Source organism: Neofelis nebulosa, chromosome 5, assembly GCF_028018385.1.
Source record: "Neofelis nebulosa isolate mNeoNeb1 chromosome 5, mNeoNeb1.pri, whole genome shotgun sequence".
Lineage (NCBI taxonomy): Eukaryota > Metazoa > Chordata > Mammalia > Carnivora > Felidae > Neofelis > Neofelis nebulosa.
Genome location: NC_080786.1, coordinates 89,953,626 through 89,966,002, shown reverse-complemented (window position 1 = coordinate 89,966,002; position 12,377 = coordinate 89,953,626). Strand labels below are relative to the sequence as shown.

Here is a 12,377-nt window from a genome sequence, read left to right as displayed (position 1 = left end):
TCTTTGTATTTAAGAGTCTCATGGTTTGCCTCCCTCTGTGTTTTTATCTTATTTTTCTTTCCCTTCCCCTATGTTATCTGTTATGTTTCTCAAATTCTACGTGGGTGAAATTATATTGTATCTGTCTTTCCCTGACTAATTTTGCTTAGCATCACTCTAGCTCCATCCTAGGTCACATCACTTCACAAATCACTTAGGGTTTTTTTGTTCATTTTTTTTTTAACAAATCACTTGTTCTTAATCACCGTTTTCTCCAGTGCCTACAACAGTGCCAAATCTATAACTCAGCAAAAATGTGTTCAGGGAGTAACTCCCAAGTCTGCATTTCTATCCTGGATCTTGTTCCTGTGCTCTACTTATTACTGTATAGATCTCCAGATGGTCTAAATGACAAACTCTGCATATCTAAATCTTAACTCACAGGCTTTTCCCTATCTTCGAACTCAAAAATAACATGAATAAACAAATAAACAATATATTCTTCCTCCAGTGGCTTCCATCTGAGAGAATTATGTACCATCTGTCAAATGACTAAGCCCAAAGACCAAATGCCACCCATGTCTCCTCCCACTCACTTCTATTTCATTTTTGTTGTTGTTGTTGTTCTATTGTGAGTACATAGTGGTCTCAGACTTGAGTCTAAAGTCAGGAAGTGGTCATGAATTCTAACCTACCCTATAAATATTAAGGAACTCTCTAGCTCAATGGTTCTTAACTGGAAGTAGTAACCCTGCAAAACCTCATGCAGGAAATCTGGGAATGTGCCAGGGCTTTTGGGGGTCACAATGAATTGGGCACTATAGATATTTCATGGGAAGGGACGAGGAAGGCTAAATGTTGAGCATTTTATCAGAAGTTCCAAATAAAAATTGTGCAGCCCAAATTGCCATGCCCAAATACCATAGAATCATTGCACCTGGCTATTTTTTTTAAGCCACAAGATGGCAATAAACTCCAAGAGAAGTCCTGAAAGATCACTTTTCTGGCTAAATAGAAACATGTAGTTTCTAAATGTCCGGACAGAAAAAAAAAATGTTTTTGATTGAAAATGCTGAAAAACACTTTTTAATAAACCTATGTATAATGGAAATTACAGATGACTCTTTCCAAATAAAGTTACCAAAGAGGCACAAAACTTCCTATACCTCTGCTGGAAACCTCATTCCACTAAAAAGACAAACAGACAAATTCTTTATTTTTCAATAATTTCACTTTTAGAAGGTCAAGTAAACAGTGGGAATAGTATGCTATATAATCTTTGTCCTCTAAGGACACAGAACCAAAAAGATCTGGTGCCATGTCTGAAGAAAGTGGTTGAACATCAAACTAATACCTTTTTAAAAAATTAAACACAAGCAGTGACCAATAAAGTAGTATGTCTCATTTTCCTGAGTGGCTTGTAAATTAGCTCCTAAAACAATTCTAAAATGTTCTAAAGAAGGAAAATAAATAAGAATTCCTGATACTTCCCATCGGCACATGTTAAAACAGACAATAGTCTGAGACTAAGTTCTGGTATGTTTATTTAAGAAAAAAAAAATTACTTGACAGTCATACCTTTAAAAACATATTTCTTTCAAACAGCTTACAGTACAGTTTTGTTCCACAAAATACACTTAAATATTGAAGTACTGAAGTATAAGTAAGTTAGATTCTACTTCCTAGCAAAAGCAATGCAGAAGTGTACAAATTAAGATAATTTGGCCTCTAAAAGCAAACTGCCTGGTTTGAATCTTCTTATATACATGACATTGGATAAGTTATATAACCTCTCTGTGCATTGGTTTCCTCATGTGTAAATGAGAATAACACAACAGAGCCATTCTGAGAATTTAAAGAGATGACATATATAAAGGACATAACCTGGCACATCAGAAACATTCAATAAATGTTAGTAGTACTCCTGGCTATTACCATTACTATTTATTCATACTTGTTTTTTATTTTGAAAAATTAATGCTATCGCCTAGGTCAGAACTGAAGACGTTATTATTAAAATTTAAAACCAGCAACCTCATCTTATATCATAGTATCTTAGAGACTAATGACCATTAGAGAAATAATCCTAAGCAAGTAAATCTCACTAGGTGTCATGCCTTTGCAGGCTCCAGATCTATAAATTTAAGCTGCTCTCCCAACTAGGAGTCCTATTTTACTGCTTTCTGATTTCTTAAAAATGTTTGTGCAGGTCCTTGCAGGTCCTACCCAATACAATGTCTACAGCTCATACAACTCTTAATACCTTCTCAGGACGCACTCACACTGCAGTGCTGCAGAAGCACTGAAAATGGATTCTAATTCTCTGCAAAGTATAAACCCTGGAGTAGTGGCCTTGGTGGTCATCGCTGAAACACGCAAAGTTAGGATATTGCTAATAATATGTAAATGGTTTCCAGCATAAGTTATGATAGCCAAAAGACAAAATATCTAAGAATTTAACTGAGTTTTTTCTGTGACTGAGTGTGGTGGAGCTCCTGGTGCTCACCCCCATCAGGTTCTCCTTTCCTTCCGGGGTGCACAGGCAGTATGGGAAAATGTTATGTCCCAGACCTTTACATTAGGCACGACCATATGTGTCATTGCCCCATTTTAGCCCACAAAATAGAAGTGGAAGTGAGACTGTCACTTCTGGGCTGGGAGGTACAGAGACGGTGTGCCAGATCCATGTTCTCTTTTCCCTGAAAAACATTATCTCATGAGACAGTGGCCTCAGAAGATAGAGGGAATCTAAATCCTGCATCCTAGGATGACGGCCCATGCTAGTCTCGGCATGAGGGAGAAAGAAACTTTCACCGTGCTATACCACTGAGATTCTTAAGTTTCATATTGCAGCAGAGCCTAGACTAGCCTGACAAATACCTTGAGGAACTTCATTTTTCCTCTGTACCCTATGACCAAGTGACGATGGAGGTAAAGGAGGTGGGAGGAAAGACGTACCAGTGAGCAGAAGCAACAGAAGAGAAGTTAGAGAATGCTGGCAATGTTCAGAAATGGAGAGGTAAAAGTAGAAACACAATAAAATACTAAATCTATTTTTCACACAGAGTCCTAGATATCTCATTTTACACCTTTGTTCTGGCCATGGGACATCTCGGCAAATGACAAAAATATGCAAAGAACAATGCTTACCTGCGTAACTGGGCATTTTCACTTCTTAGTGGTTGCATAGCCAGTGCTATTTCAACTTGAATACTTGTGTTTCCACTTATTGCTGGAAGCAGAGATATACACATCTCCAATTCTGTAATCAATCTCTGAATTTCTGAATCCTCTATGTACGGGCAAAGAAATAATAAAAACAATACCATTAGTTGCTTTTGGATAAGATTATTTATGTACATTACTAAAAAAGAAAATTTCCCAGATATCTACATACTTGCTATAAACAACTTGATTACTTATAAATTTGATATATAAATTTTATTTTCCTCTTTTCTGCTGCCTGAATTTGCTTACTCAAAAGAATTCTAAAAAAATTCAGTAAACTAAAGATTAATCTTCAATCACAGGATTATTAGTGTTTTGGTTTTTTTTCCAGTTAAAGAGTCTAGTAAGAAGATAACTATGTCTCCCAGTTCATATTCATATTCCCAAAGGACTACTGGATTCCTTATCATTGCTGAAGGGATTCCTAGAATTGATTACAGTATTAACGTTTACAACACAACCTTTGATCCTGGCATAAGCAAATAATTCTCTTTAGGTGATTCAATTTGGCAAAATATTGAGGGAGGATCTTCTCTGATAGGTTTTAGTATTTAATATTATAAAGTAGATTTAAAACAACCAGTCACACCTTATTTGGTGTTGCATCAAAAGCAGTACCATTTCTGCTATTAATTGTGGAGAGTGCATGGTTTTAGAGGTGGCAAACAGACAGGTAGGTGGATTTTAGATCTTTTGTCCTTTTATATTTGCCCCTTCATTTCCATTCAAATTTTCTGTCGACTGAAAACATTTAATAATTATAATATTAACTCTCTTATACCCTAAAGAAGTAGAAAGTATATTTTAAATTATAAAATGTGACTCAATCCCACGGGTGTTTTAATGTTTTATTATTCATTCTTGAGAGACAGAGAGAGACAGAGCATGAGTGGAGGAGGGGCAGCGAGAGGGAGACCCAGAATCCGCAGCAGGTTCCAAGATCTGAGCTGTCAGCACAGGGCCCAACACGGGGCTTGAACTCACAAACTGTGAGATCATGACCTGAGCTGAAGTCGGACACTTAACCACTGAGCCACCCAGGCGCCTCAATCCCACGGGTATTTTAGCCCCCTAATGTAAAGTATATGTACATAGTAAACATCTGAGCACATAGTAAACAATTACTGAGAAGTTCCCTACCAATCCTTTGTAGAATGGTTTTGATCATAAGCATTAGAGGCAGAGACCTGAGCTCTGCCATTTTCTAGCAATAGAGTTTTAGTCAAACTTCTTAACTCTTGAGCCTAGATTTCTTCTCCATAGTTACCTGGAGATAACAACAATACCTCATAGGATTGCTGTGAGGATTAAATGAGATAATGCATATAAAATAGCACAGTGCCAGGCACATGTAAGTATCCAATAAATGATACCTAACATTATTACTCTTATTATTACTGTTATCATGATTCAGTATTTGGTCAAGAGAATAGTGATAAATTGAAAGTCTGAAAACACAGAGATTTTAATATATTGAGCCTTCAAATTAATAGTGCTATGTTCTTCCTATAAGACATTTTAAGATTTGGAATTTCTTTTTGTCTGAAAATATTAGGTATTCAGTCAGTGCTTCCACAATCAATTACTGTGTTTTCTAAGATGCCAAAACTGTAACTCACTCCAAGTCAAAGCCATTATTTAGCATATACACACAATGAAAACAAATGAATACAACTTGGCTCAAATATCTCATAATTCCATCTGAGACATTTGTCTTGATTTAATTAAAAAACCCACAAGTAAATTGAAAAGGGCATTAAAAAGTTTGGATTACTCCTCCGAGTCAGATTTGTTAAACCTTTGCAACAGTTGGTTATTAAAGAAATTATAGGAAGAAAATCTCTGCATCTTTTTAAAATAGGAAAAATTACCAGTCTATGCTAAGGAGTTAATCATCTTTAGGGGTCTTCTAACCCCTAAAAGTTTATGGCTATAAATTCTCTTTGATTGAATCTTTCCAAGGTCCTTCGGAATCAAGTAGAATGAATACATGCTTGCAAGTAAAAGACTGTTTTGATTCTTTCTTGTACATTTCAAACCCATAGGAAACAAGAGGGATCAAAATCTAAACAATAAAATAGGCAGAACTCACTTCCTTATTAGCTCAAGACATATTCCTATGGAAAATATCCACAAACTCTGTTGATTTTTCTAAATTTAAATGGTGACTAAATAATATGATACTGCTATTTAGCATTACCACCACAGAAATTCATTTTAAAAGTGCTCATATACCTTGCTCTGCTACCAGGGCCTTGAGCTCTCCCAACAAATACTTTATAGTTCTGACTTTTTCAGCACTCTGGTTCACATTTTTTGCTTTCTGCACATCCTTTATTCTTGAATCTTGCACGTGTATGTTTAAATCCTTTCTTTCACTTGGGACTTCTCCAATGTGTTCTTTGGCACATCTATCTTCATTACTGGACAGGAAAGCTGGTGGAAACAGAGTGGGGCTTTGGTGTGTCTGACTGTGCTGACGAGAATGCAATAGATTCATATATGTTTGAAAACATTTTAGTAGGTCTGGTTCCTTAGGAACTTCGTGTTGTGGCAGAATCCCACTGACAAGACCCAGCTGCTGGAATGGTGGAAGAGGTGGCCTGTCACTTTTGGGCAGGCTGCGTGGAACTCCAAGACCAGTACTGAAGGAATTCTGTAGAACATTTGTACAGTTCATAGAAGCAGTTTTACCTTGTGATGCAAACTGGTTGTCACCATCAGTCTGAACTTCCTAAAGACAGAAAAAAACAAGGTAAGCCTTCAAAAATGTGAGCACTGACTTGTAGGCATTAACTATAATCATCTCAAACCAGAAATATTAGAAAATGACTTCTGCAGAATGGAGTCATAGATCACCAGTGAGGAAGCCAGATTTCCCCTCAGCACAATATTCTAGTTTTTTCAAGCTTATTAATTAGATCCCCCTGCAATATGGGAACATTATAAAGCCATTACTACAATAAATTGTTTACAAATATCACATATGGTTTAAAGGCATCAAAAATCAGTCCACCTTGGGACTGAAACAAACTTCCACTCTGGGAAATTGCATTGCAAGAAAATAAGCTCAAACATACAAAAAGCTTTTGCACAAACATGTTTACAGAACTGTTATGGTAGTAAAAAGCTATTACTTAAATGTCTAACCATAGGGGAGCAATTACATAGACCACAGAATATCCACTAACTAGAGTATTCATTCACTTATTAAAAATTTACAAAAGGTATATATTAATACAGAAACACGTTCACAGTAAAATGCTAAATAAAAAAAGTAGTATATAAAACTTATAAAATTTAATTATGACCATATTCTTAAAAGAAAGTAAGCTTAAATAAAAACCAGAAAACAAAATCAGAGAATTAAGTGATTAGAAAGTGCTCTATCAATATGTTAACAGCAATTGTGCTTAAGTGGTAGGTATGGTGATTTCTTTTTTCTACTGATCTCTTTCCCTCCCCCTCCCACATTGTCCTTAATGAATGGGTAAAATATTTCTAGTAAAAAGTAATTTGAATAATTAGTATTTACATCCTAGGGCATTACTACAATCAGTAAATTCAAATTTCTCTCTCAAGGTGACAATTTCTAAAGGCAAATAATTATTTGTAGAATGTATAAAATGTACCCACAGAATGAACCATAGGAGGGCAGGATGGAGGCTGAAGTAACTGGACCGGGGTGGAGGTTGGTAAGCCATAACTAGAATGTGGAGGTGCCTGAGACTCTAAAAGGTAAGAGGGGGAAAAGTTATCACATCTCATACTGCTTTTACAAAAAGTAGGAAACTTAATTAGAGTTTATATTCATGCATTTTAAAACATCATTCATACTAACCAGAACCAGACATGGTATGGTAGGGTATAGCAGGAATTCCATCAGGGTTGTTCTTTGAAGCCAAGTTATTCATCAGTGACATTTGGGTCTGCACATGCTCACAGAGGGCTTGGTATATTATCGGTGAATACATTCTATAATGATCTTGAAATGACCAATTCTGTGGTATATCTGATGAGTCTCTCTCACTTCCAGCAGAAGTTTCATTAGGTACATATTTCTTATTATCTGAAGATACTAATGTGGAAGAAGGAAAAAAAATTCTTGAAATAGGATTCTTCAAAAACTTTTATCATAAAATACAAGGGAAGAAAAAGACTCTCAGAAATAGCTCAATTCACCATATACTTTACAGAAGGGCTTTACCACTATCACCCCCTAAAGAAAATCACCTCAAATTCTCTTTTAAAAGTAGTTAATGAATCGTGTAAGCTCTCCAGTCAAAAATTATCTATACTACATCTTTAAAGTCTCTATTAAATGGTATTTGTGAAATCTCTCCTTCAATTATAAGACCCCTCTTTAAGGGTGTTATTTTAAAAATCCAGTAAAGCTCTTTCACCTTGCTCCTTGTCCAGTTCATGCTCTCAGGGGAAAACGGAATAGGAGAGACAGAATAGTCTGTAAAAATTTGAATGCTTGGATCATTTTTTTAAAAAATCAGAGCTCCAAGACCAAGAATAAAAGTGTACTTAATCTAGACAATGGGCCCTCAAAGAAAATCTTAACCTGGCATTTAAAGTTTCCAAAGCCTGACCACAACCAACTTTTCCCACCAACTTTTTCCAACTCAAATTTTCATTCCAGTCAAGTCAATTTAGACACACAAAAAGCTTCTCTCACCTTCCTATAACATTACTTGTGATGAACCATTCTTCCAACTCAATTCTACCCACGCACCAAGGCTCATCTGAAGGCTTCCCTCTTCCATGAAGCCTTTTCCAATCATTCTACTCCAATGACCGCTCTTCACCATCCCAGAGCACATAGTGTCTATATGAGTTATATGTCACCTAAACATTACACTATATTGCTTATCTTTCATTCTCTTGTCTATCTGACTAAACTGTAAGCTTCTTTAGGCAGGGCTGTATCTTGTGCTTCATTATTTGCCCCCATAGAGTCTCATTATTAGTCTACCTACAAAGTAGTACAAGGGAGAAACCTGGAATTAATAAACTAATACATGAAAAGCAATGTTTTCTACATAGCACTACTCTAGAGATCTAGAGAGAAAAGTATCAAGATCTATTTCCCTAATGAGATCCCCTTCACAAACTTTTTCTATAAGATTATTAACAGAAATGAGAGTGTTCTTGGTAGATCATTGGTTATCAGGGTGCAAAATAAATTCAGAAAATATCTAGATTTTGGTAGTAGCTAAATATATATTCTAGATACAGCAAATGTATTCCCAGGTGTGAGTGTTCATGGTTACCAAAAGATCTGTACAAGGATATTCACAACAGCTTTATTTGCAGTAGCCAAAAATGTTAACATCCAAATAGCCATGAATAGTAGAAATGGATAAACTGTGGTATACTCGTACAATGGAACACTATGCAGCAATGGAAAAGAACAAATTACTCATTTTTCAACTGCCTCTATGAATCTGACAGACATAATGTATGAAAGATGTCAGACACAGACTACATAATATATAAGTATATTTATATGAAGTTCAAATATAGGTAAAATTCTCCAATGCAGAATAGGTAAAATTCTCCAGTGCAGATAGAAGTCAGAAAACTAGTTACTTAAGGATGAGGGTAGGTGGTGAAGATGATGATGGGGCAGAAGCATGGTAGGGTGCTAAAAATGTTCTGTATCTTCATCTGGGTGGAAGCTACATGAGTGTATACATACGCAAAAATTTGTCAATTTGTGCAACTGATTTATGCAAGTTACTCATTGTTTAAAAAATGAAGTTTTAAAAAATGGTATGGAATTCTCCAAATATATATAGCTTACTAAAAATAAAAACATTGCCAAAGCATATAACTTACATGTAAAAGCAAAAAGTTAAAGGCAGATTAACTAATATAACCAATGAAGATTGAAAAAAAATCTAAAGAAAAAAACTACTAAATTATTATTTGACTATGAAAATGGATGAGATAGTAGATGCTTCTATTTAGACTTGGGGTATGCTTCCTTTTGAGGTGATCTATTCCTGTGAACATATTTCCCAGACTTGAGTACAAGTTCTAACAGTTACTAGCTGAGTAACTTTTGGCAAATTAACTTAACCTCTCTTGGCCTCTTCTTCCTCATCATAAAAATGATAATAATAAAAGTATCACCTACTTCTAGCACACAGTAAGAACTTAATGTTAGATCTATTACCAAATTGCTACAAAGTCTTAACTCAGACAAGTAAATATTTCATATTCACAAATATTCCCATCCGATATCAACACTATACCTCTAAACATGTGCCCTCTGAGGTGATTAAAACGAAAAAGAAGTTATTCTTCATTATCTGAATAGATGAGCAACAAACTGGTTAATGAACATTTCTGCAAAAAAATTATTTCTTATTGGAAATACAATTTTATAATAAATCAAGTAGAAAAGTATCTCTAAAATATTTTTAACTTTGAAACCTAAAATGGTGGAGGATGAGATCACAGGCAGCCCATGGCTATCCTGCACACTGGTCTTCCTTTCCTCCTGATTCCTGGTCTCTCTTCTGCACTTGTACTTTCTTTGGTCCTATAAGACAGAATTGCCTGGTTTGATGAATTCTAGATTTTACAGTTAGGGGTCCCAAGCATTGGCTCTCATTCACCTTCTTTTCAAGGAGTAGTTTTCACAATCTCTGATAAAGCCAAGCTACACTATTATGCCTCTGCATCTGCTAGAAGATGTCATCATGCAACATAAATTAATAAACTTCAAACATATCTCTTAAAAAATCAAAGCCTTAGGGGGCGCCTGGGTGGCGCAGTCGGTTAAGCATCCGACTTCAGCCAGGTCACGATCTCGCGGTCCGTGAGTTCGAGCCCCGCGTCAGGCTCTGGGCTGATGGCTCGGAGCCTGGAGCCTGTTTCCGATTCTGTGTCTCCCTCTCTCTCTGCCCCTCCCCCGTTCATGCTCTGTCTCTCTCTGTCCCAAAAATAAATAAAAAATGTTGAAAAAAAAATTAAAAAAAAAAAAAAAAAATCAAAGCCTTAGAATTAAAATGACTCAATCTATTCCTTTATTTTTTTTTTCAATGTTTTTTATTTATTTTTGGGAGAGAGAGAGACAGAGCATGAACGGGGGAGGGGCAGAGAGAGAGACGGAGACACAGAATCGGAAACAGGCTCCAGGCTCTGAGCCATCAGCCCAGAGCCTGACGCGGGGCTCGAACTCACAGACCGCGAGATCGTGACCTGGCTGAAGTCGGATGCTTAACCGACTGTGCCACCCAGGCGCCCCTCTATTCCTTTATTAACTTAGTCTATACAAAACTCTATTGATAATGCTAAAGATTTGTATTTAAGAGGCAAATCTTAAAGCAAATTATTCAAGACAAGGTAAAAACCATAAATTCATATAAAAGATTGCATTTAGGGGCACCTGGGTGGCTCTGTTGGTTAAGTGGTCAACTTTTGATTTCAGCTCAAGTCATGATATCATGGTTTGTGAGTTTAAGCCCCCTTCGGGCTCCTTGCTGACAATGTGGATCCGGCTTGGGATACTCTCTCTTTCCCTCTCTCTCTGCCCCTCCCCTGACCCACCCCCCCCCCGAAAAAAATAAACTTAAAATTTTTTTAAATAAATAAATAAATAAAAGACTGCATTTAAATTACTACTAATTTTAAAATAAAAAAAAAAACAAACAGCCAAACCACCACCAACAAAATGAGCCTGTTAATACACAAACACAAATAAGATATATTTTCTTGCTCTTGTTCATTACACCAAACCACCCTACATGAAAATGTTACCTAACACATTAGGATGGTGATATGTCTAATTGGTGTCAGTTGATAACTAGAACTCATGAAAGGAATGTACTCATTATTCAGTCCACAAAACTTCTTTAGTCCTTGAATCCTAGCTTCTATACAAGCACTACTGCTTGGATGTACAAGCATTGTCCAGTGGTAAGATAATTTCTGCCACTCATATAGAACAAATAACCACTACAGATAAGAGCTGCTGGATGCCTATTATAATTTGAAATATGTAAAAGAACACCTAGCCTTGAAGGGGGCAATCAATGCTCTCCCTGTAGCAGTTTATTTCCCCAAGGTGAGGGCAGCAATAGATGTATGTTACTGAAAGCAGAGCCATGTGCCCATAGCATTCAACAGCTATCAAATGTAAAAAGTTGCTTATTAAAAAAATGTTTTTTCTTTAAATGTCGGGAGCACTCTCAAGAAGCTCCATGCATTTCTGGAACTGCCTTTCTGCCTCCTTACTCCCAGTCTGCATAAGGTGGGTGAGCTTGACCCCACAGACACTCAATGATCAGGCAGGTTCCAGACAGAAAATACATAAGATCACACCCCAGGAGACAGTTAACATAAAATAGTAAGATAATGTATCTTAAAACTGAAATAATACATAAGATACTAGTTAACATGCTGTAATAAATTCCTTAAAATTCTAGAGTCTGAGGATCTAGAAAGCCAGGTATCTCTCATCTGCTCCTCCAAATCCATCCTCTACTTGTCTCCACACTGCTCTTCCTGGGATGCTAATCCATATGGATTACACTGTTAAGAGACAGTCCTCATGGGCCTCTTGTGCTCCTACGTGTCTTGCTCAGTATACTAAGAAAGTAAGGCCTTGACCTAAGCTCTTTATCTGGGCCATTTCTCTTGGTTGTGTTTGTAGTGAATAACCTCAAAGGATAAGGTAATGTTTCCCTGAGACAAGTGCTCACTACCAACACAATGGATTTCCCAAGCTCAGTGTTCCTCAGCTGAAAGAAACCTACAGGATGAGCAGCATCCATCTGGGTCCATCACATTACCCCCACAGGAATTGGGAGTGAGGGGGAAATACACTAACATACATGTTGCTTACTTTATTTACTGTGTGAGTAATAAAGTCCTTTGTCTCTGACCCAGGAATCTTGTGTCTCCTGCCAGCATCCATGACACAGTAAGGCTGACTTATTAGCCTGTAAGAATAAAAATCAAGTCCCAGACTTGATATACATCAAAAGGGGTCCAATTGGGTCTGACCCACTGGGAGTCTTGCAAGTACCAAAGAAAGAAGAAGCATGAAGTCAGAGTATTTATTCCCAAACCCCTCTCTTTGAAGAAACTTGGGTCAACTTTGTTCCTTAAATGAAGCTCACCGCTCTTCTCATGGCAGTCTACTCTAAATA

At 36.7% G+C, this 12,377-nt stretch overlaps 1 protein-coding gene across 3 annotated transcripts in view; it reads right to left on the bottom strand.

The window, feature by feature from the left end:
• Nucleotides 1–12,377, bottom strand: part of CCDC14 (coiled-coil domain containing 14) — a 53,666-nt gene that overhangs the window by 27,843 nt on the left and 13,446 nt on the right. The window contains exons 6-10 of one of the 3 annotated variants that reach the window (XM_058731146.1): nucleotides 7,049–7,285; nucleotides 6,844–6,938; nucleotides 5,902–5,941; nucleotides 5,443–5,643; nucleotides 3,130–3,271 (exon numbers count right to left, since the gene is read on the bottom strand). In XM_058731146.1, coding sequence (XP_058587129.1) covers nucleotides 3,130–3,271; nucleotides 5,443–5,643; nucleotides 5,902–5,941; nucleotides 6,844–6,938; nucleotides 7,049–7,285 — 715 coding nt within the window. Of the gene's footprint in view, nucleotides 1–3,129; nucleotides 3,272–5,442; nucleotides 5,942–6,843; nucleotides 6,939–7,048; nucleotides 7,286–12,377 lie in introns of all 3 variants that reach the window. The other 2 variants (XM_058731145.1, XM_058731147.1) reach the window with 2 other exon arrangements.